We start from the raw sequence: 22,594 nt of genomic DNA, 5'->3' as shown, positions 1-22,594 counted from the left end.
CTTTACTGTGATGATACATATCCTACATGGGCCAGCCGTATTATTGTACAACATAGACTTGGTCGGCTCAGGGATCGCCGCGCCACCCCACCCCCAACCCCTTTTTCTTGTTCTTTTTTTTTGGCTCTCTCGCCCCTATTCTTTCTCGTGTTTTTAATCAACACATGGTAGACGGTAACGACCCTCACCTGCGTCGTCATCTTCTCTACCTCAATGGCTTCCTTCATTCATCATCCACCAACCCCAGAGCCTGTCCCATCTTCACCTGCTGGCCCTTTTCCACGTTCCACCGCCAACCCCCCTTGGTCTCCCCGGCCTCGGATTCCTTCTCGACCGGCGCCTCAAAGACCAGCACTATTGTGCTGCCCAGCTGGAACCCGCCCATCTCCTCGCCTCGCCGTAGCGCATGCCCGCCCAACACGCGGCTCGCGCTAGCGTACGTCGCCTCGGCAAACCCCAGGTACGGCTCACCCCGAGACGCCGCCTCCTCCGCCGCACGGTCTGCCTCCGTGTCCGTGGTGAGGCTGTTGGTGCGCAGCTCGCGGTCAAAGTTGATCTTGATGGATCCCACGTTGGTGGCGCCCACGGGCACGTACGAGAAGAAACCCCAGCGCCAGCGACCAAGAAGCACAACGCGCTCGTTGAGGGTGAAAAGACCCTGCAGCGTCCGCTGCAAGTACGGCGAGACCGAGTACAGCTCGCCGGCGAAATGGCGCCGCCGCTCGACCACCCAGTTCGCCGGCGAATGGAAGCGGTGGTAGTCCCCAGGTGCCAGATAAATCACGGCATAATACAAGGCAGTCTTAGTCCCCTGCGAGTCGAGGGGCGCATACCAGGGCTTCTCGCCCAGCGCAAGGTCCGCACGTACGGTCGAAATGGCAGCGGGAGAATCCTCCTGATCGGCTTCGTCGGGTGGCGAACCCCCCTGTATGCCGTCCGACTGGCGACCACCCGAGAGCAGGTTAGGCAAGGTGTACGAGATGCCGTTCACGCGAGCGAACTCCTCGTCCGTCTTGATGAGGTCCTCGTTTTCGGTAATGTGGCGCTCGCTCGCTCGGCCGTGCTCGCCAGGGGTGGCGCTCGGCGTCGGCGTGTGCTTCCCTAAAAGGGCATCGATGCTATATGTCATGCCCTTCACCTGTTCGATATCACCGCCTTCAATCTGACCGAACTGCACGACACGGCCATCCGAGGGGCAAAGGAGGGCGTTGGGATTCGGATCCAAGGGACGAGCACCCGGCTTGAGTGTTCGGTAGAAAAATGCGGCAAGATTCGGGTACGTGCGTAGGTCAGGTTCCGCTACCTCATCGAGGCTGTGCGAGGGTTTCATGTCAGCCCTGGTAGAGAAACGGTGGATCGTAATAAAAAGACAGTAACTGTGGAATCTTACTTGACGCCAAAGATGAAGGAGTAGAGTTTGAAACCCGGCACCCGCAAGTAGTACGGGATATCCAGCTCGTTGAATCTGCCCCATAGCCTCGACATAGCCTTCAATGGTAAGGTGGACATGACCCGGACCTGCCAGGGTCCGTCGGGCCGGATCCGGTCCCCCCCATTGGGCTTCCTGCCGGCCGCACCGGTGACTTCTTCGAGTTCTTGCTTCTCCTTCTCTCTTTTAGTTACCTTGTAGAATTGCATCAGGCCCACGAAGCCGATGCCGACGCCGATAGGTAGCTGGTACCATTGTATCTTGGATTCCCGGAGGGCAGCGCGGAGCCGAGAAGAAAAGCGCGGTCGCTGCTGGGATCTTTGGGAAAACAGTCGTGCTGAGAAGACGATCGGGTTGGACGGTCGTCGACGTGCAGAGAAGGGAGCATGCCTCCCAGAGACGCATGACGAGCACGGCCGGCGGACGGAGTTGGCGGAGAGAGTGGCTCGTACTTGGCCGGCGCCAGCGAAGAGCGAGGCCATTGTCAAGAGTAGCTCGGGACGTGGCTGGCTATTATTTATGTATCATTAGAGATGATTAGGAAATGGGGATTCTTGTTATAAAAGGACAAGTGAAAGCGTATTCCCAGCTCCCAGTAAGTGGGATAATTGACAGGATCAAGGAACACTCACAGAATTGACGTGCGATGTATTCGTAGGTACGAAATATGATGCGGAGCTGTTCCGTATTATTACGTAAAATACCCACTATTTGCCTAATCTCTACTGAATACTAGGTTAGGTAGGTACTGAGGTAATCGTAAGCATGAGTACCTAGTAGGTAATTACCTGCGCGATGGTTAGCCCAATGATTACATAACCGTGCCTGCCATAAGGCGGAGAAAGTCAGATCGTTGGCCACTCGGCCACTAGGTAGGTACTGTAGTGTAGTGTATATTGTACCATATATGCAGAGTACCGGTATTTGTACGCCCCCGGTTCACTATTTGTTGTCCACTCAATCCATTTTTGGAAGGTTACGCGACCGCGTGCATAAGCAAGATCTTGGCCGTATATGCTGCGTACCTGTACCTCACGACAAGCCTCAATCTCTGCAATCAAAACCAGATGTCTTAAGCCACCAAATCACTACTGTTTCTGCCTCTATATTCATTAACCCTAAGGTATTAAGAACATATAATATCCTTACGCTAGGTACCTTGTTATATATCACGTAATCCTGATGCCCTAGTCACGTGACCTTATTACATATCACGGAATCCTGATTACCTACTCTAAGGTGTACAGGTACATAACATTTACAGCCAAGATCTTGCTTATGCACGCGCTCGCGTTATGTCAGGACACTAATATCGTACAAAGTGTGACTTGTGTTCATTGCAGACTATGAAAGAGTACCAGTCTATGATGTTAAATATATAGGTAAAAGAGGGGAAATAACACTATGATATATCTAATAGAAGTACCGCCGTATTCGGAGCAGTGCGTGACGTGGCTCTACGAATATACCTAATAGGATATCGGGGTATTTAGGCATAAATGCCTGATATACCCCCCTAGATCCGTAGGATTAATCCTAACGGTTCTAATCGAATTAAAGCTTAAAATCTAGGGTAGTTTAAGCCTAGATATTAATCCAAAGGTTAACGGCTTATTAAATAGCTTGTGCCTTATTATAATCCTAAAAAACAACATGATAATTATTATATAATTATAGTTAATCTAACGATCGCGATCGCGATCGTAATCTAATCCAAACCACCATTAAGTCGATGGTAATTAATCCGAACCACCGTTAAGGCGGTGGTAATCGATCCGCTTAAACTAAGCCGGGAGGGCTCTTTTCTATCCTAAGTATCTTAACGAACGTAGCGTGCTTTTATAAAGGTAACGCCTTCGTTATCCTATCGCTAACTATCTTATTAGTAGCGATCTAATTAATAATAATTTCCCGGCGTTATACGATCTGCTAGATCCATAGGGCCTGTATATCGAGATGCTTTAATTTCGACATTACCTATAGGCGCGGGCTTTTTAGTAACTAACGGGTCTGATTATTATCGTAGTAGATAGTGATAGGGTTAACCTTAAAGGTTAATATCAGGTCCTTTATTAAACGTAGCGTCGCGATATACTGCCAGGCGGCTATGCTAAGAGCTACGAGCTCTGCCTCTATACTGGATATAATAACGCTTATTTACTTATTCGCTTTCTAGTCGATAGGACCTTTAAAAAGCATAGTTATATATCCCTAGGAGCTATACCGAGTCTTATAATCGTCTCTAAAGGCGGCGTCGCTTATATAAAAAAGGGCGTATTTAGCTAGGGTTTTATCGGAATCCCGTGGCCTAAAGAACAGGCAGAGGGACCTCGTTAAGTCAAGGTACTTAAGGCATCTATTAGCGGCTTTATAATACTAACCGGATAGATTAGTAGCGAATTCGGCTAATCTAGAAGCAGCCTTTACGATATCCGGCCTTACTTAATAGGCGGCGTAATTAATCGATCTAACCTTTTATAGATATAGATGGATAAAGTCTTTTAACGCCTGCTATTAACCGTTCGGTTCTAATATATTAGGAAAGGCGAGCGGCGTGGTGACCCTTTGGCTGGTCACGATATTTAACGCCTTTATCTTCTTGTTAATATAGTTATTAAGTAATAACTATAGCCTTCGGCGTTAACGATCCCTTACTACCCTAATACTAAGGAACTATTTAATAGGACCTAAATCCCGAATCTAGAAGCGTTCCTATAGCTGCTTAATTAGATCTTCGGCGGCGTTAACGTGCTCTTTTTAATATAGCAGCACTATATTATTAACATAGAAGAATATAAGCAGCTTATCACTTCGGAAGACGTAATCGTCCTCCTTTAACTACGTGAGTCTATACTTACCTAAAATAAAAGAAAGCTCCTGGTGCCATAGCTTAGGCGATCGGCGTAGCCTATATAGGGCCCGGCGCAGCCGGTTAATCCTATAGTTCGAGGGGCGTGGGAGGCTTAAAAACGGTTCTAATCCGGCCTTGTTAGTGATGTATGCCGCGGCTTATAAGATATTCTATCCCGGCGGGTCTCTGACGTAGACCTCTTTGTTAAGGCGGGCGTTCGTAAACGCGTTAACGGTATTAAGTTGGCGGGTCTTTAGATCGAAGTGGGTAGTAATAGCTATAAGCGTTTTAAAGGTCCTGCCGGCTAGGGTGGAGGCGTAGGCGTTAAGGTGATTTTAAGGCTATTAATCGCTATAAACGCAGAGGCGTGCCTTAAATTTAATAACGTAGCCAGATAGATCGACCTTATATTTAAATATCTATATCAGATCTAAAGGGCGGCTCGGGACGGTAAAAGATAACGGCTTAATAGCTTTAAACGTGCCTATCTTAATAAGGGCCTGCACCTTTTTAGAGGCGGCTATAACCTATTACGTTCTGTATAAAGACCTTATTATCTGGCTCTAATTAGAGGGCTCTTCGGGTATATCACGGCGTAGTAGCGGCTTCTTCGGTATATTAAAGCGGTTAAGATAAAGGAAGGCAGAGTCGGCGTATTATTACGGGGGCTGGCGGTTACGTTACGGTTAAGAGGAGGCTGCCGGCGTGGTAGCCGGCGCTAAAGATAGGGCACCCGCCGTGGACGAGGATAGACGGGTATCCGGCGCTGGATAGTCCGAAGATAGAGTGCTAGCCGGCGTTAAAGAGGTAGTCGGCGGAGGCAGCTATTAAGTAGCTGCCGTAGGAGTGGTGGAAGGCCCCGGGGCTGCCGTTACGGCAGCCGTGGCAGTAGCCGTTATCTTATCCTCTAGAACTAACTGATTAGGGGATAATAAACCTATGGCCGTGGTAGTGACGGCGACGGCGCCGGCGGCGCCTGCGGTAGGCGTAATAGTATCGTTAGAGTCGTCGGAATCGGAGGAATCTTTATCCGAGTTATTATTATCGGAATCATCGGAGGAATCGTTAGAGGCAGCGGCGGTTACTGCTAACGTTATAGGAGCTGGAGGTGGTAATTAGCTTATAGCTATATCTGGAACAGCTGCTATAGGCGTTAATTAACGTGAAGCTGGAGGCGTAGTTATAGGAGGGGAAAAAGAAGAGGGCGTTGTTTTAGGAGAGGTTGTTATAGGAGAGGTTTTAGAGGTAATTATAGTAGTAATTATGGCCGGCGTTATAGCAGAGCCCTGAGCTTAGGCGGTAGTGGCTGCTATAGTAGAAGGAGTAACCCGGGTAGCCACTATAGCTGCCGTTTTAGGCGGCTATAATCGCTATTATAACTTATCCACCCCCCTAGAATTAGGCGAGGGAGTCGAATTTTCTATTGCTTTAACAGCTACTGCTTTAACCTCTTCTTATTCAACCTGTTTAACTACTTTAACTGCTTCAACAGCTACTCCAGCTCTCTTAATTATTTTAAGCTATTCCGGCCTTCTAATATCCTGGAACGACTCTATTATCGTATTCTACTATATCACTATAAATTAATCGAAGACCGGTATCACGCTAATAGACGCCAGGGCGTCCTTTTTAGCGTCGGCAGGGTTAGCCAGATTAAGCTCTTTAAAAAGCTTTATTGCCATAGGTAGGTCCATATCACGATCCTTATACAGGATCTTTTCGTTAAAGCTAACGTCTCTTATACGCAGGACCCTTCCGAGCTTTAGCACCCAGATCTAATATATATTAGTGCTCTCGTAGCTAATTAGATAACCGATATAAACCCTTTCCGCGAGCTTCTTATTTTTCCGGCGCCCACGTTAATAGTTAGCAGTTAATAGATAGGCACGGTAACCGTACCTTTTTAGGTAACCGATTTATAGGGTGCTAGTGATATATTCGATACCTATTTTATTTACCCACTTATCTATATAACCCTTCGGCGACTTTTACCCGAGGTCATGGCGTGGAATTAGGTTATACAGGTATATTATAGCGGCCACGATCTCTGGCTATATATCCTACTAGAAGCCGGAGGCGATAGTAAGGGCCTGGGCGATAGCGTATATAACGGCCTCGTAGCGTTCCGCTCCGGCGTTCTATATGGCCGTATTAGGTAATAGCCTCTCGATCAGGATCCCTCTTTAGTAAGCCTAGTTATTAAGGTTGCTTTACAGGGCTTGTTCGTTATCTAGGCGTATCACTATAATAGGATAGTGGTACTACTATGCTGTACGTAACTCGAAGGAGGTAACTGATAGAAAAGCTGACTTAAGGTCCTTTAGGAAGTCCCCCGCGATAAAGTGCGTATAGGGGCAGTGGTATAGTATTAGCTTTATAAGCCTGTTAAAGGATTTATGATTGGAAAAGAGGTCGATATCTACACGCTGCTAAGGGCGTGTGGGCCGGTGGTTTAGTGGCCTTCGTGATACTAGTCTTCGGGCCTTATTGCCGGAGCAGCTCTCGTACTCTATTATAAGGGGAAAATCCCCTCTAGAGACTATGCCGCCTATATAGGCGGTCGTGATATATTTAAGGGCGTTAGCGCTTACGTGGCCTAGCCGCTTATACTATAAACGAGCGTCGGCGACGCTTATAATCGGGGCTCTTAAGCTATTAAAAAAGCTCTACTATTAAGCCGTTAGTTAGAGGGTAAACTAACCTCCCACGTTCTTTAAAGGCAGGGTAACGGTCCTACCTTTTTCCTTAATTTCTAACGTCTATCTTCCTATAATAAGCGATCCTATTAGAAGTAGTCGGAGGGCTAATATAAGGGTTATAGGATATCCCTCGATATACGCTATATCCTTTAAAATCAGCGTATACGGCTAATAATCCCGATCTTTAATTTATAGCCTTATAGTGCCGAATCCGGTAACCGGATCCGACTCTCCTCCGCCGGTATCGAACGTTATATACTTTTCCGCGGGCCGGTAGTCTTCTAGAAGGTAGCGCTTATTAGTGATATGCCTTAGCCGGAATTAACTAATAGCTCGTTTTTAAAGGCTCTAGCTATTATTAATAAAAAGCTATATATACTATACGATCCGGTTTTATTATCCGAATCCGAGTCCGAAGCAGCGCCCCTAGTAGCCATAAAATTAGATAAATCCTTAGAAGGGTCTTTCGAGGGTGACTTCTATTAACGCTTATTTCCCTTACTTTCGGCGTCCTTTTTAAGGTTACTTTAGAACCTTTTTCGACGATCGTTATCCTAACTAGCGATAATCCGGTTATAACGTTCTTCCGTTTCCTTAGATAGCTTAAAGTTCTTCCCTTTTCGGGCCGGGTTAATATTCGGGCAGGTCTAAATTAGCTTATAATAGCTTCGGGTCTTCTAGGCTATACGATAGTCGTAGATAAATTCCCTTTTAGTACCCTGCCCCTATTATTAACGATCCTTTTAGCGATCCGGTTACTAACCTTCTTTATCCTTTCCTAGGAACGTGGCTATATAAAACGATAACGATCCCGGCTTCCGATCTAAACGTAAAGGGTGCCTATAACGTAGCTAGGTAGTATATTCGTTAACGATACTCTTAATATCCGGTAAATCGTCCTTATCTTCCGTTAATATTATAGAAAACCAGGCTTCCGACCACTCTAGGGAAATCGATCCGATCGTGTTAAAGAATCCGTTAAGTTAATCTATCTTTAAATCGATTACGCGAACCTTATATATCTTTGCCTTTTTATATAACTTATAGAAGTTATTAAGCTAGCGTTAATAAGGTATCTTCCTAATAGATTATATATAATCGTCTTAACGGCGCTTAACGAGTAACCTTTAGGCGGCGTTAGTAGGCTTAAGGCGTGCTTTTAGGATTCGTAGGATTTCCTTTAGGTTATCTTTACCGGCGAAGGACTCCGCGAGGCTCCGGTCTATAGTGGTGGTGATATAGTCTAGCATAGCCTTTATCGCGGCCTTTTCCTGCTTATATTTGTTATAGGAGAAGAGCTATAGCTTATACTTTTAATCCTAATTTTCGTCTTTGCTTATAGTAGGAGGGTTAACCTTTTTAAGGCGCTATAGGCGTTTAGTATCGTCTGGATCCGGATCTACGAGCTTCGTAACCTTATTAGAGAGGGCGATTTCTATTACATATAGATACTATTAGTGCTAGTCCTTAGAGGAGGTTAGTATAACCGAGGTTATCGTGATAGCGTGGATGAGAAGGAGAAGGAGAAAGGAGGAGGAATAGATAGAGGCGGTTAAAGGGGTTAGTGATAATAGGTAGGCGGACGGGCTAGTGGACGACTCTATCTATAATAGAGCTAGGACTTAAAAAGAGAGGCTTTATCGTAGAGCTTTAAAAAGAGGGCTTTAAAAGAGAGAGGCATAGAGCCTAGAACTATTAGATCGACCGGAATAGAGGCGTTTTATTAGAGCGCCGGGCTTATAACTATCAGGACACTAATATCGTATAAAGTGTGACTTATATTCATTATAGACTATAAAAGAGTACTAGTCTACGATATTAAATATATAGGTAAAAGAGGGGAAATAACACTGTGATATATCTAATAGAAGTACCGCCGTATTTAGAGCAGTACGTGACGTGGCTCTGCGAATGTACCCAACAGGATATCGGGGCATTTGGGCACAAATGCCTGACACGTTACCTTCTTATTTGGGGTTGAGTGGACAACAAATAGTGAACCGGGGGCGTACAAATACCGGTACTCATGTATGCATATAGGTACCTTGTAAGTACCTAGGTACAACCAAGACGGCAAGACGGAGCATTTGAGGACCTTTGGTCTCCAAAACGACACGTCAACTTCCCACACCCCCAAGGTGACCTTCCGCGACGTTTAATATCGCCATCCTCTGTATCCTGCCGCTGCTGGAACCTATGGTCTTATTCCGTTCACTCGATTGTCCTTTTCCGAATGATGCCCCAGCGAGCTCGTTTCGCTACTAATGCTTTACTTTTCGTCTGACATGAACGTCACCTGTTTCTAGCGACCACGCCCCGGACCACGTGCTCCTACGATACGAACAACGACCGCAACTTCACGACTCCTTCAAACTCAAAATACGCCAGGCTTTCTTCATAAGACGGCGACAACTAGTTACAACAATTGAAAACACCATGCCTTTGGAAGAAGGGTCGAATTCCCGCCACCCGCCAGCACCAGGCATGATCGCCAGTGATCAGCTCTCAGTGAGCCTGAATGTCATTTCACCATCCACGGCTGTAGCAACTGGGCCTCCCCTGAGTTTTCCCGGCCTCCCAGCCAGCACGACCGTTCGCCAATTAAAGGAGAAGATCCGTAACCTGTTGCCGACAAAGCCTACCGATGCGCAGCAGTGGTTGATCTATAAAGGGAGGGTACTTCAGCAAGATGACGAGACCCTGTGTCAAGTCATAGGCGAGAGCACGGTAGGGACCCTCGCAGCCTCTGGCTCCAGACTTGTCAGAAGAAGCACTGACCCGTTTCTCTGGCAATCCAGATTCGCGCATACAACCTACAAACGATCCATCTCGTTCTTCGCGGTCTCCCTGACATCCAGCCACCCACAGCCCCCTCATTTCGTGGACGGAGTCCGGCTTCCAGCGAACATCGCACCTTCGAAAGTTACACCAGTTCCCTTCCTGCTTCCCGGCAACAGTCTCCTCACTATCGATTTGGACCAAGTCCTTCGCCAGGTCCATCGAGAAGGAATCAGGGCGGGGACCGAGATGCGCTCCCTGGATTTGTGGTGCCGAATGCTCCAACTTTTACCTCTCAGCAGGTACATCAGATGCAATCTCAGCTATCACAGACCATGTCTGCGTGGAATAACGGTCTGCAGAGGGAGGCCATTAACAGGGCCATTGCCCACCAACAGCTGGGTCAAACCCAGCCGGCAAGAGGGACCACGGGTTCGGGATCTCTAGGCATTGGCGAGCCCAGTAGCTCAAATCCCATCGCGACCCCTAGCGACGCTGCTGCGCGGGGCCGAACAAGCCCTGGCGCGCATCCGTACACGCGCACATTCGTGAGAGAGGGCGCACTGTCTGACGGGCAGCCGTATCGTGCTACGAATAATGAGACCTGGGCACCTTTGTCTGCGGCGGAGGTCCAGAACATACTTCGGGGCGCCGACGCCGGCCAGGCAACTCAGGCTATGACCGACGCGATGCAGCGGAGCGACCCGGGACTCTCCTCGGGGAACGCTTCTCAGGGGCATAACCCGGCAACTTCTTCAACACCCTTCTATCAGTCTCTCGGGTCTAGGGCGGGCAGCCGGGGGGCGACTCCAGACCCTACCACGCGATCAACTAGTGCGGGGGGCACAGCTCCGACAACGAATGCCGCTCATCGAGGAGCACCACCGTCTGGTCCGGAGGTCTATATTTTGTCCTCGCCCGAGGGGCCTCGAGCTCTGCTTATCAATAGCTCGTCCGAGATGTACTACACACCTGCAGGTCGCTCGCCACTTCCGCAACTCGCGTCGTCCTTCCCGCCCCTCGGAGGCCAGCTGCGACATGGACTGTGGCCTCTAAGTCACCTGGGCACACCTTCCGGTCATCATGAAAACAACACGCAGCAAGTACGCGAAGCGGCACCGTCGCCCCAAGTACCGCAGCCGCAGCCGCAGCAGCAGCAACAGCAACAGAAACAGCAGCAGCAACAACAACGACAACGGCAGCAGCGGCCGCAGGGCCCACAGCAAAATCAACAGCAAAATCAACAGCAAAATGAAGTACAACAACAACAGCCGCGGCCGCAGGGCCCACAGCATCCTCAGCAACAAAATCAAGCACAACCAGCTGCTGCGCCTGCCCATGCCCATAATCCTGCCATCGCCCCTGTCGTGGCCCAAATGTGGCCTCATTTCTGGCTTCTCATTCGTCTCGCGGTGTTTGTATGGTGGTTCACTGCACCCAGCGCCAGCTGGAGCCGATGGGCGACAGTCCTCGGTATTGCCATTTGTATATTCCTCATCAACACGGGCTTGCTCAACGGCATGTTCGATCAGGCGGCGGGACCCGTAAGACGGCACATGGACAACCTAATCCCTCTCGCCCAACCGAACCATGCGCGCAACGCAGTGCCTGCTCCACCCGGTGATGGTCAGCCGGCCATTGCGGCCGCGCAAAACACCGCTGGCCCGGATCCTATGCATGCGGCTGCGCGGATGGTTGCGGACCGGAGGCAGGCTAACACCAACTGGTTCGTGGACCAGGTTCGACGAGTGGAGAGAGCGGGTCTTCTCTTCCTCGCCAGCATTGCTCCTGGCGTTGCAGAAAGGCACATTGCTCAAGTAGAAGCAGAAGAACGGGCAGAACAACAACGCCGCGAGGAGGCCGCGGCGGCTGCGGCGGCTGCGGCAACCGAAACGCAAGGAGACTCCCAGCCGACCAATCCGGAAGGGAACCCTGAGATGGGAAGGAGTGAAGGAGACAGTCAAGATAGGGCGAGAGATACGGGTGGACTCGAACACGCGGGGCATGGAGCGGGCATTAGCCAACAGGATGCTAGGGCAGACGCGCCTGTTGCTGTTTGATGAACGAATACGTGGGATCGATCTGATTGGACGTGCACATTTTATACGACGGATGAGGATGAGAAACCCGGAGAAGTCATTTGTAAGCGTGTGACAAAAGGATGGTGTTATGGGTTTGTCCAGGGGCAGTCCGTCCGTCTGTCGCTGGTGATACCGCTGTTGATGCAGGATCTTGTTCAACCAGGCGTACATGCCGAGGCCCCATGACCACTGCTTTTCATATAGGATACCTTGGACGGAAGATATGGTGAGCCGGATAGCTAACACGAGAAATCGGCCCAGTATTTGTCATCGAACGTCTGCCTCTTGAGCTGCCGGTTTCCATGTCGTCGCTTTGGGGTGGGGAAAATGACATGTGGGGCGGAGTTTACTCAGCAGTACTGTACCGTACCCTACGAATAGGTACCGTGGCTAACCAACAGCTATGACGTGCTTGGTGTGGGGAAGATGAAGCGACGAAGTAGATTTCTAAGCAAAAGGGAGCTATTTGCCGAAGGTACCACGACCAGAGGTGATAGAGATGGATGACGGACGAGTCTATCTGCATATGAAATTGAGGGTGGAGTGAGGGGCACGGCATGACATTCGATACTACGGAGTAGTCTATATAATACGCCTATGTTAACACTTGCCTACCGAAGGCTCCCACTTCCATTCGTCTCCTCAGCTTTTGAAACATTCGACACTTCTCGTTTCCACGGAGCTCAATACAATTCAATCATTCCTCTTTTCGAGAAGAGGACATCGCAGCATTTATTAACCGACTGTATGACTGCAAGGCTTGCGCAATTTGCAAGGCATCTAACCACCATGGCCGTCCCTAAGAGCGATATCCATCTTTACACTCTCGGCACGCCGAACGGCATCAAAGTCTCCATCTTGCTAGAGGAACTCGGTCTGCCCTATAAAGTACGTCCGTTACCAGTATGGCTGGCTCACAGAAAAGCAATTGAGCCAATATACAAATTGGGGTCTGAGGCGCGGCTAACTGGGCTCTCGGCAGGTCACCAGGATTGACATCAGCAAGAACATTCAGAAGGTGAGTCCAACTTCCTAAGACCTGTCGAACCATGACCATGTCGGTCATTGGCGAAGCGGAGAAATCGGATTTGGAGAACTCACACGCCCCAACAGGAGCCATGGTTTTTGGAGATCAACCCAAACGGCCGCATCCCAGCCATGACAGACACGTTCGATGATGGGAAGCCGATCCGCCTCTTCGAGAGCGGCAGCATGATGCAGTACCTCGTCGAGCGGTACGACAAGGACCACAAAGTCTCATATCCACATGGGTCTCGCGAGTATTGGGAGGTCAACAATTGGGTAAGCCACATGTCATTGGCTCTTGCAACTTTTTTTTTAAATATATATATATATATATGGACTGACTGATGGGTGTGATAGTTGATGTGGCAGATGGGTGGCCTGGGCCCCATGCAAGGACAGGCTAACCATTTTAATCGTGGGTTCCCCAAGGTGGCTTTCGAGCCATGGACGGGCTAGAGATGGGACGCTGTGCTTACCATGGAGTTCACAGGTTATGCCCCTGAGAAGATCCAGTATGGAATCGATCGTTACGTCAATGAGACGCGGCGCCTCTACCGTACCCTCGACACGCATCTTCAAAAGTCTTCTTCGGGATACCTTGTCGGCGACCGCGTGACCGTGGCCGACATAGCCTGCTGGGGCTGGGTCGCCTCCGCCGGTGCGTCTTACCATCCCCTGTCGTCTTATCTCACGTTGAATAATTGCGACTTCAAACTAACAAGAGCGTCTAGCTTGGTGTGGGGTTGACATTGACGAGTTCCCCAACCTCAAGACTTGGCTGCATAAGCTCCTGGAGCGGCCCGGTTTCGAGAAGGGCCGCCATGTGCCAGATAGGCACACGGCCTTTGATCAGGCCAAGATGAGCCAAGAAGAAATGGACAAGCAGGCTGCGGCAGCACGCGCTTGGATCCAGAGCGGAATGAAGGAGGACGCAGCGAAGAAATGAAAACCCTGGTGACTGGCCAGCAAGTACGGGGTAGCGGTAGCGAGTTATATGCGCGCGGGCCATGACCATATCCAAGGACGAAAGTAGGTAATGGTCGCTACGTCCGAAGAGAGTGTGATGGTCTGGGATTGCTCCGCCCCCTTCTTGCCTTCACATCACGTGTCCAATAGATCCCGGCGCCAAGTCTACCTCGATGCGAATCAACGAAGTTGTCTCGATAAACACTGAGGACCAGACTTTTCAAATCCACATAGCGTGCCTCAGTGGTTGCTACAAGTGAAGCATTCGTCGAGATGGACTCTGAATCAGGATTGACCAAATCAACTCGCTGTGTCGTAAAATACTTTCCAACCACAACAGTCAAATAATAATTCAGCGGTGGACCTAAAGTCGTGGTAAAGCCGAGTGAGTGTTTTCCACGCTGAGTAGGTTCTGCGTGAAACTCCATCGTGAGGCTGCCTCAACGGTACAGACTACGCCGTCGAGGCAGCCATATGAGGAAGAGATCCAAATTTAGACGTCACGTGACCTTTATAGCACGTGACACGAACCTTGCCACCCTCCAGATTCTCCGTCAAACGCGAAACAGATTAGATCTCGCCACGGAGATCCACCGACCTACTTATCCGGCATCACTTTACAAGAAAAATAAAAGGTGGTTTTGTCGCGCACGATCCCACTCCGGACCCTTCTCATCAACAACAATCACGCTCGCACGTCGCCCACCATGTCGTGGAGAAACCAAGGCATCACCGGGTCGAATAACATCCCACTGGGGAAACGTCGCTTTGGCCCAGAAGATGAAACTGACGGCTTGCCAAATGGCGACACTGACCTCAAGCGTGGCCGCAGTCCCGAACCTCGTAGGTTTCTTCCCGCCCCCCGGCTATGCAAACACTCATGCTGCCTCGAAGCGAATTCCAAGCTAACTACATCCTTTGATAGGTGCCGAGAGCGATGGACCGCGTCGCCGTAAAAAGAGAAATCGATGGGGCGATGCGGCTGAAAATAAGGCTGCTGGCTTGATGGGCCTCCCTACGGCCATATCCGCCAACATGACCAGTGAACAACTTGAGGCGTACACATTGCATCTCCGAATTGAGGAGATCAGCCAGAAGCTTCGCATCGACGATGTCGTTCCTGCTGATGGAGACAGGTACGTGTTCCCAGTCCATTCCCCCCCTGCCGGCATGTGTTCCTACAGTACGCTGACCTTCCGCCCTTTAGGTCTCCATCACCTGCTCCCCAATACGATAACCATGGCCGGCGTATCAACACACGCGAATACCGTTATCGAAAGCGGCTCGAAGACGAGCGTCACAAACTAATCGAAAAGGCGATGAAAACGATTCCTAACTACCACCCACCCCAGGATTACCGTAGACCCACCAAGACCCAGGAGAAGGTCTATGTGCCTGTGAACGACTACCCAGAGATTAACTTCAGTATGATTGCTAACCCTCTAATCTTTCTAACTAATACGCTCCCCTCATCCCCCTTCCCACCCGATAAGAGGCAGGTCAACAGGCCATGCCTCTTGCTTGACGTCTTGCTGTTAGGACTGGCCTCGTTGTCCTCGAGGGCTCCGGTCCTCATACATTGCTTCCCATTTTGAAACGGCTACTGACACTTAGCGTTCTCCCTTTGAAGTTGGTTTACTCATCGGCCCTCGTGGCAACACTCTGAAGAAAATGGAAACCGAATCAGGTGCCAAGATTGCTATCCGAGGCAAGGGCTCCGTCAAGGAGGGCAAGGGCCGCTCAGACGCTGCCCACTCAAGCAACCAGGAAGAAGATCTGCACTGCCTTATTATGGCCGACACGGAAGAAAAAGTCAACAAAGCCAAGAAATTGATCCATAACGTCATTGAAACAGTGAGTACAACCGGTCTCCTTGCGGCGCCGTCTGTCGAGACCTTTTTTTGCTGACCCCAATATACAGGCGGCTTCCATTCCTGAGGGCCAGAACGAGCTGAAGCGGAACCAGTTACGAGAGCTGGCAGCCCTCAACGGCACTCTACGCGATGACGAGAATCAAGCTTGCCAGAATTGCGGCCAGATTGGACACCGCAAGTACGATTGCCCAGAGAGACAGAATTACACGGCCAGCATTATCTGTCGCGTCTGCGGCAATGCAGGCCACATGGCCCGAGACTGCCCGGACCGGCAGCGTGGAGCCAGTTGGCGCAACGACGGACCCGCACGCAGCGCCGGGCGCATCGGTGGCGGCGATGCGGTGGACCGCGAGTATGAGGTATGTTTGCCCGTTCCCTTTTTATCTTGATGAAATACAACTAACAGAATCGCAGCAACTTATGCAAGAACTGGGCGGCGGCTCATCCAGCAATGGGCCCCCTGCCCGTATCGAGGCTGGACCAGGGTCTCCTAGCACAGCTAACAATGACCAACGAAGCGACGCCAGACCCTGGCAGCGAGGTCCGACCGGTGGTCCGGCGCCGTGGCGTATGCGTAACAACGATTCGAACCATGAAGGAGGAGGGTCCAGCGCGTCCGCGCCATGGTCCAGGGACAGACATCGCGGGAATGATGATCACAGGGGAGGAGGTGATAGCTACTATGGCGGCGGCAGCACTGCTCCGGCCAGCCAGGGCCCAGCTGGTAGCGCTCCATGGCACCAGCCCCCGGGAACGCAGAATGGCTATGGCGGCTATCCTGGCTACTCTGGCTACGGCGGCGCTCCTCCTGCGCCTCCTGGGATGAACGGGCCCCCTCCTCCTGGACTCCCTCCTCCACCTGGCGCCGCTGGCCTTGGCGCCCCTCCCAGCATGCCCGGAAACGTCAATGCACTTATCCAGCAGTATGCAGGAGGTGCCGGCGCTCCCCCGCCCCCGCCTCCCCCTCCATCGGACAACGTCCCTCCCCCGCCTCCAAGAGACCAACCCCCTCCTCCTCCCCCGCCTGGGGCATGAGCGAGCCCTGTCGCCTTGTCGTCGCCGGGAGTGGGTAACGCCCCTTCGTTTTCATACGGCCGACCCGGTGGGCTTCTGTCGGTATAGTTGGCGCACTGATGATACCTAGGAGCCGAACAGTTTTCTTTTGATTTGCAATGCGGGAATACATGGATGTCGGCTCTCGGCCTTCGACGGGCCCAGGGGATGCAGGTCAACGGGGAGATGGTTCGTGCTTAGAGTGCAAGCCTGACAATGCCAGCTGACGAACCCGGCAAACTATGAGTGTAGCTTGTTTTGTTTCTGTATTCGTAGGTAGACTGACCAAGGCACTATAGCCCGCAGATGGATCATGAGTAAGTAGGCCCGGGTATACTAACACAGGAGTGGAGCAGCGTCTCGCATGCATTCATGACAAGGTAGTGGACGCCCGATGACGCACCAGGTGCTTTTGCATGCGCTGTAAATACCATTTGCATGCTATGCTAAACCTTTTGGTGTTAGGGGTTTACCAAGACAGATACTATCTAGGATTGTAGAAGGGAAAGCTGTCAAGCCGAAGCTTCTAGATGACCCTCCTGGCGAGCATGCCCTTATGTTACTTTATTATTGTGGTAGTAATTCACGATCTGTCCAGAGACTTGACTGTATTCCGTAAGATCCATGGAGTGTCTACGGTGTGTGAGTAGTGTACTTCGTAGATACCAAGGGCCTTCGCAGGTCAAGGAGCTTGGACCACCTGACCAAAGGCATGGTATGGTCCATATCACCTGATGATTGGAGCATCCTTACGTACATACCCCCCCTCCTTCCTACCTTACCTAGGTAGGTACACGCATGTAGGTAGGTAGCTTACAGTAATGTAATACCATCCATCCCTCGCATTCATCTCGACAACCCGTCTCTTCCATTTCTTTGCCCTCCAAATCAACCTACTCGCTATATCCTCGGACCAGGACATCTTATACCATTCCTTTGTCGACTGTATAAAAAGTGCGCGACGGGAAAGTCCCAAAGGACCAGGAAATTCCGGGGGATACCTAAAAGGTAAGTTTCCGGAATGCCCAGCGCAGGCAGTTCAAGACCACGTCCTTGCGCTTCAAGTCCTTGAACCGCGGAACAATAGCAAAGTTAGACTGCTTAGGCAGTTCCAGCGCCAGTTACGGGCGACGCATGTGCAACTGGCCATGAAGTTTCGCAATCCCTTCGGGTTCACGCCTGGGCCGGTCACTTTCTGGACCGTCGTTGTCTACGCCGCCTTTATTTTCCCCTTGGTCTACATCCACGAGACAGTGCCGCCGCCTCCGAGTTCACCAACTCCTTCTCCCGGCATCAATCTGACAGAAGCATGGCACGACCTGACCCAGATAACTAAGCACTATCACCCCTACAACAGTCGCGCCAACGAGGAGGTTGGAGATTACATTGTGCGGCGGATTGAAGAGATCCTCGAGCGCAATGGCGTCGACTGGACAAAGGAGCAGTCCGGGGGGGTTCAGTGGCTGGGGACTCCGTGAGTCGTTGCGGAATTCCAACTGGCACCGCCGCAATACAACTGACGTCTTCACAGGCACAGTGACCTCCGTCCCGAATCCCCCACGGCTGCTGCTCGGCCGCCTGCGGTCCGACGCTCATCTGGCCCCGCTGCGGCGGTTTTTGTTGACAACATCTCAAACGTCACCTGGGCTACCAGCATTGGCATGCTTGGCAATCGCATCGCCGGGTCGGGAACCTACTTTGAGGGCACCAACAAGATAGTCTACGTCCGCGGCACAGAAGACGAGGACGGAGAGTGGTGGAAGTCCGGCAAGACGGAAATGCGCGTAGTCGGCCGGGGAGGTGTTCTCGCTAATGCGCACTACGACTCGTACGGTCTCACTCACCTTCTTCCCGCTGCCGAACTCACGAGGGGCTAACAATTCATGCGCAGGGTCTCATCTGGATACGGCGCGACGGATGATGGCATGGGGTGTGTGAGTTTACTTCAGATGTTGAGTTATTTCACCACGCCCGGACAGCAGCCGAAACGTGGCATCGTGTTTCTCTTCAACAACGCCGAGGAGGACGGGCTTTTAGGAGCCAAGGCTTTTGCCTATAGCCCTCTTTTATCCTTTCCTACCACCTTTGTCAATCTGGAAGGCGCCGGTGCCGGGGGGCGTGCCATGCTCTTCCGGGCCACGGACAAGGAGGTGACGCAGTCGTATCGCAGTGGCCATCATCCATTCGGCAGCGTCGTTGCTTCGGATGGCTTCTCCCTTGGGCTTATCCGGAGTCAGACTGACTACGTTGTCTGGGAAGGTATCTACGGGCAGCGTGGACTCGACATTGCGTTCTACAGGCCTCGTTCTAGGTACCACACCGACCAGGACGATACGCGCCACGCCTCTCGTGGCAGTCTATGGCATATGCTCTCCGGCTCTCTAGCGGCTGTGGAATCTCTCTCTCACGATATCAGTGACAAATTCTCGGGGGCCCGTCCAGACGGCGACCGACAAAAGGTTCCCAGCGGATCGCCAAGCACGGGTGTTTGGTTCGACGTTTTCGGCAAGGGATTTGCCGTCTTCGCCCTGAGGGGACTATTTGCCTGGTCTCTGACTCTCCTCATCGTGTCGCCTCTGGTACTCGTCATGGTCACATTCATTTTGGCCAAGAATGATAAGCATTACTTCTTTGCCAGGAAGGTTGTCACTCATGAGCGGGATCTAGACGAGCCTATCGCACTTGGTGGCTTCAAGGGATTCCTGAGGTTTCCCTTAGCTCTAGTCGTGGCTACAGGTCTAACGCTAGCATCTGGGTTTTTGATTAAGAAGGTCAATCCCATGATCATCTACAGCAGCGAATACGCCGTGTAAGAATTTTCCTCGATGGTTTCGTCTTGCCATCTCCAGCCCTCTTTGTTTTCGCGTATCTGACGGTTGACTAGTTGGGGCATGATGCTCTCGTTATTCTATGTCTCCCTTTGGACGGTAATGAAGGGTTCCAGCGTGGTGAGGCCAAGCGCCTTGCAGCGTGGTTTCGTTCAAATCTGGCTCTTCATCCTTGGCTGGGCCATGCTTGTTGCTGTCGCGGTCTTCGCGGACCGATTCCGCATTGGCTCCGGCTACCCCATCGTTTTCCTCAATTCCGCTTTGTTTCTCTCCACCTTAATCTCCTTGCTTGAACTGTTCGCCCTACCATCGAAGCAGGAATTTGCTCGGAGCTTGCGCGACGGCCGTCAGGCTGCAGATGACACATATGATGACTCCAATACGGACGCTCTCATCGCCCCGACGCCCGGCGAAATGGAAAATACGTATTCTTCCCATGGTGGCTCTGACGAAGAGGACGATGAGCCCACCGAGAGGACCCCCCTGAGGAGCGCAGAGTCTGGGCCCGGCCAAACGACAAGGACGACATTTGGGCAAGCTTACAGGCGATCCATCTCGGCGATCTCAGATGCAAGCAATGACGGCGAGAGACGTCACGAGCCGTTCGAAGGAGAACAGCCTTGGTCTGGCCGGCTACCGACCTGGACGTGGTTCCTTCAGCTGTTAATCGTGGCACCTGTCACGATTCTTCTCTTTGGCCAGATAGGTCTTGTTATCGCTTCGTCCACTCAGGCTTCTGGGGCAGATGGAGGCAACGTCCTCTTCACCTATCTGGCAATCGCCGTATTTTCCGTCTTGATTCTGTTGCCGCTGTCTCCATTTTTGCACAGGATCACTTTCCACGTCCCCAGCGTCCTTTTTGCCGTCTTCGTGGGCACCCTGATTTACAATCTTGTCGCCTTTCCCTTTTCCGCAAACAACCGGTATAAGGTCTACTTTCAGCAAGACGTCTTCTTAGATAATGGAACGACGGCAGTGCAAATCACCGGTATAGAGAGATATGTGCGCATGATTGTTGACGAGCTGCCGTCTGCTGCCGGCAAGCCAGTCATCTGCGAGGATTCTGCTGGGAGATCTGGACTCAGTACCTGCACATACGACGGCTCCTCAGTTCCGCCCAACCTCACCGAGCGCCTCAGAGAGGGTGGGTCCACTTCCGAGGACCGATACGAAGGCCTGGTATCTGTCAACATCACCAGGCCTGACAGTGGAGTCAACAAGGCTATTTTCAAGGTCGACGCGGAGGAGTCGAAAGTATGTAAAATATCTTTCGACCAACCTGTGTCCATGTTCAATATTCGAGGCGGTGCTGGTCTAGATAGCCGCTTTGGGCAGTATCCCGACGAGGGCGTCAGCGTGCTCCAGCTCTTCCGTAGGGACTGGACAGGGCCATGGTCTGTGGACGTGGAGTGGGAGGACAATGCCACCCAGTCAGGAGGGAGCGGCGGCTCTGATGTTGAATCTGCGGTGGGTGATGATGGAGACACAGAGCTCAGGAAGCGATCTGTCCTTGAGGGCAAAGTGGAATGCCAGTGGAGCGATGTCAATATGCCTGGCACGATCCCGGCCTACGACGAATGTCTGCAGTTCTCGCCGGACTGGGCCGCCTTTTCCAAATATTCCGTGGGTTTGGTGCAAGGCATCAAACGGTTCTCAGTGTGAGACTAGTAGGTATGGGGTTCAGTCTGTCAGGAGGACACGATCGACTGCGGCATCTTACGTTCCACATAATTGTTCCGATACTACTATCTATAATATGTTTGTATGGAGTAGAGAAGCTGGCATTGGGCTTCGATAGGTGTTGTTTCCTATTCTCTCGCTACAGTTGAGTAAACGACCGACGTTCACGCTCGGCCTAGTCAGTCAGTGGGACGGCCTTATAATAATTAGGGTGCTCCGCCTCGCACCCGCAGCCCATCACGTTATCTGCGAGAAGCCGTGTTGGGAAGCTCAGGCCAGTGTCTCTACACCACATGGGCTCGCTCGAGCCAATAGGTGTTGGAAATTTGCTGTAAGCAACGTTTTGACTCTCCGGCAAGGCAGGTAGGTGTCAAATATGGGCCGGGAGATGGCAACGAACGAGATGGTCGTCCAATACGTTTCACGCGTTGGTGCTAGCGAGAAAGCGAAAGAGTCCCGCAGATCGCATACTTGAGAATGCACGCTTAAGAGTGGCTGGGCGCAGGTCAGTCCATGGTCTTGTGAGAATCCGGACGAGTTGGAAAGTTTGGTGCACTTGGTCCTTGGAGCAACTTTAACTTCAACTGGTGGTCCCGAAAATTTGGGAATATTATGTAATACCTATGTTCGATGTTTGGCGGTGAGCCACGTCACTAGCCTCAAGGAGGTCGGGTCTGCGTGTCGACGGCGTTGACTTGTGGCGAAGTGCATGTGCGGAGTATAACGTACATGAGTAATCAAAAGTGGCGATTAGGCGACCCATATCCAAATGTCATCACCAGAACCTTATTTTGGAGTACCACTATTTGCAAGCGGCCTGTCTACTATTTACAAGCGTCCCAAACCTAATTAGGAAGGCTACGCGAGCCCGCGTAGTAGTGTGTATACGCCACGATCTTAGCTATAGATATCCTGTACCGGTATGTATCACGATAGAATTTTTATAGTATTAAGATAGGCCTTAATCGCTACGACTTATACCTGATATTCTATATAGCAAAATCACACCTATTTTAACTCTTTTTTTATTATATTAAAGTATCTTAGAACGCGTTATATCCTTTACTTATCCGAAACCCGTAATCCCGGCGTCCGCCTACCCGGATAAGCTACTCGTGGCCGTTAAGGCGTATTATCGTGGCTATGGCTTTAGTGTTATAAAGTTAGGTAATAGGAGACTTACTAGCGGTATAGTCTCTTAGATTACCCTTACCTATAACCGCGGCGGTGCGTAGAGGCTATCTAAAGCCGTTATAAGAGCCACTAAAATAACTAAAATTAGATGCCTTTAGGCTACTAAGATAGTACTAATTAGGGAGGCGTGGTATT

General features: G+C 51.0%; 6 protein-coding genes across 6 annotated transcripts; 4 read left to right on the top strand and 2 right to left on the bottom strand.

The window, feature by feature from the left end:
• Positions 1-223: 223 nt before the first annotated feature.
• ACRALDRAFT_2099973 (uncharacterized protein) lies at positions 224-1,911 on the bottom strand (the record flags this gene model as incomplete). Its single annotated transcript, XM_071022984.1, has 2 exons — positions 224-1,313; positions 1,391-1,911. The coding sequence occupies 2 exons, from the start codon at positions 1,909-1,911 to the stop codon at positions 224-226; spliced, it is 1,611 nt and encodes a 536-aa protein (XP_070878209.1).
• A 7,552-nt stretch (positions 1,912-9,463) lies between these two features.
• ACRALDRAFT_2098697 (uncharacterized protein) lies at positions 9,464-11,817 on the top strand (the record flags this gene model as incomplete). Its single annotated transcript, XM_071022898.1, has 2 exons — positions 9,464-9,706; positions 9,778-11,817. The coding sequence occupies 2 exons, from the start codon at positions 9,464-9,466 to the stop codon at positions 11,815-11,817; spliced, it is 2,283 nt and encodes a 760-aa protein (XP_070878208.1).
• Positions 11,818-12,627: 810 nt separating this feature from the next.
• Positions 12,628-13,810, top strand: ACRALDRAFT_1069283 (uncharacterized protein; the record flags this gene model as incomplete). Its single annotated transcript, XM_071017651.1, has 6 exons — positions 12,628-12,726; positions 12,821-12,856; positions 12,952-13,140; positions 13,222-13,279; positions 13,355-13,522; positions 13,596-13,810. The coding sequence occupies 6 exons, from the start codon at positions 12,628-12,630 to the stop codon at positions 13,808-13,810; spliced, it is 765 nt and encodes a 254-aa protein (XP_070878207.1).
• A 44-nt stretch (positions 13,811-13,854) lies between these two features.
• Positions 13,855-14,506, bottom strand: ACRALDRAFT_208233 (uncharacterized protein; the record flags this gene model as incomplete). Its single annotated transcript, XM_071022426.1, has 5 exons — positions 13,855-13,958; positions 14,000-14,153; positions 14,231-14,283; positions 14,358-14,379; positions 14,447-14,506. The coding sequence occupies 5 exons, from the start codon at positions 14,504-14,506 to the stop codon at positions 13,855-13,857; spliced, it is 393 nt and encodes a 130-aa protein (XP_070878206.1).
• A 31-nt stretch (positions 14,507-14,537) lies between these two features.
• Positions 14,538-16,739, top strand: ACRALDRAFT_2041159 (uncharacterized protein; the record flags this gene model as incomplete). The annotated part of the gene is made up of 6 exons (XM_071021131.1): positions 14,538-14,673; positions 14,756-14,966; positions 15,038-15,255; positions 15,461-15,684; positions 15,752-16,063; positions 16,119-16,739. 6 exons carry the CDS (start codon positions 14,538-14,540, stop codon positions 16,737-16,739), a joined length of 1,722 nt encoding a protein of 573 aa, XP_070878205.1.
• Positions 16,740-17,589: 850 nt separating this feature from the next.
• On the top strand, positions 17,590-21,997 carry ACRALDRAFT_1062221 (uncharacterized protein). Its single transcript, XM_071016555.1, has 4 exons — positions 17,590-18,231; positions 18,289-18,585; positions 18,649-19,566; positions 19,642-21,997. The coding sequence occupies exons 1-4, from the start codon at positions 17,906-17,908 to the stop codon at positions 21,245-21,247; spliced, it is 3,147 nt and encodes a 1,048-aa protein (XP_070878204.1). The 5' UTR covers positions 17,590-17,905; the 3' UTR covers positions 21,248-21,997.
• The last annotated feature ends 597 nt before the right edge of the window (positions 21,998-22,594 follow it).

Source organism: Sodiomyces alcalophilus (genome assembly GCF_042370955.1).
Source record: "Sodiomyces alcalophilus JCM 7366 unplaced genomic scaffold ACRALscaffold_2, whole genome shotgun sequence".
NCBI lineage: Eukaryota > Fungi > Ascomycota > Sordariomycetes > Glomerellales > Plectosphaerellaceae > Sodiomyces > Sodiomyces alcalophilus.
The sequence above is the reverse complement of the archived record's forward strand: the minus strand, read 5'-3'. Positions and strand labels throughout refer to the sequence as shown.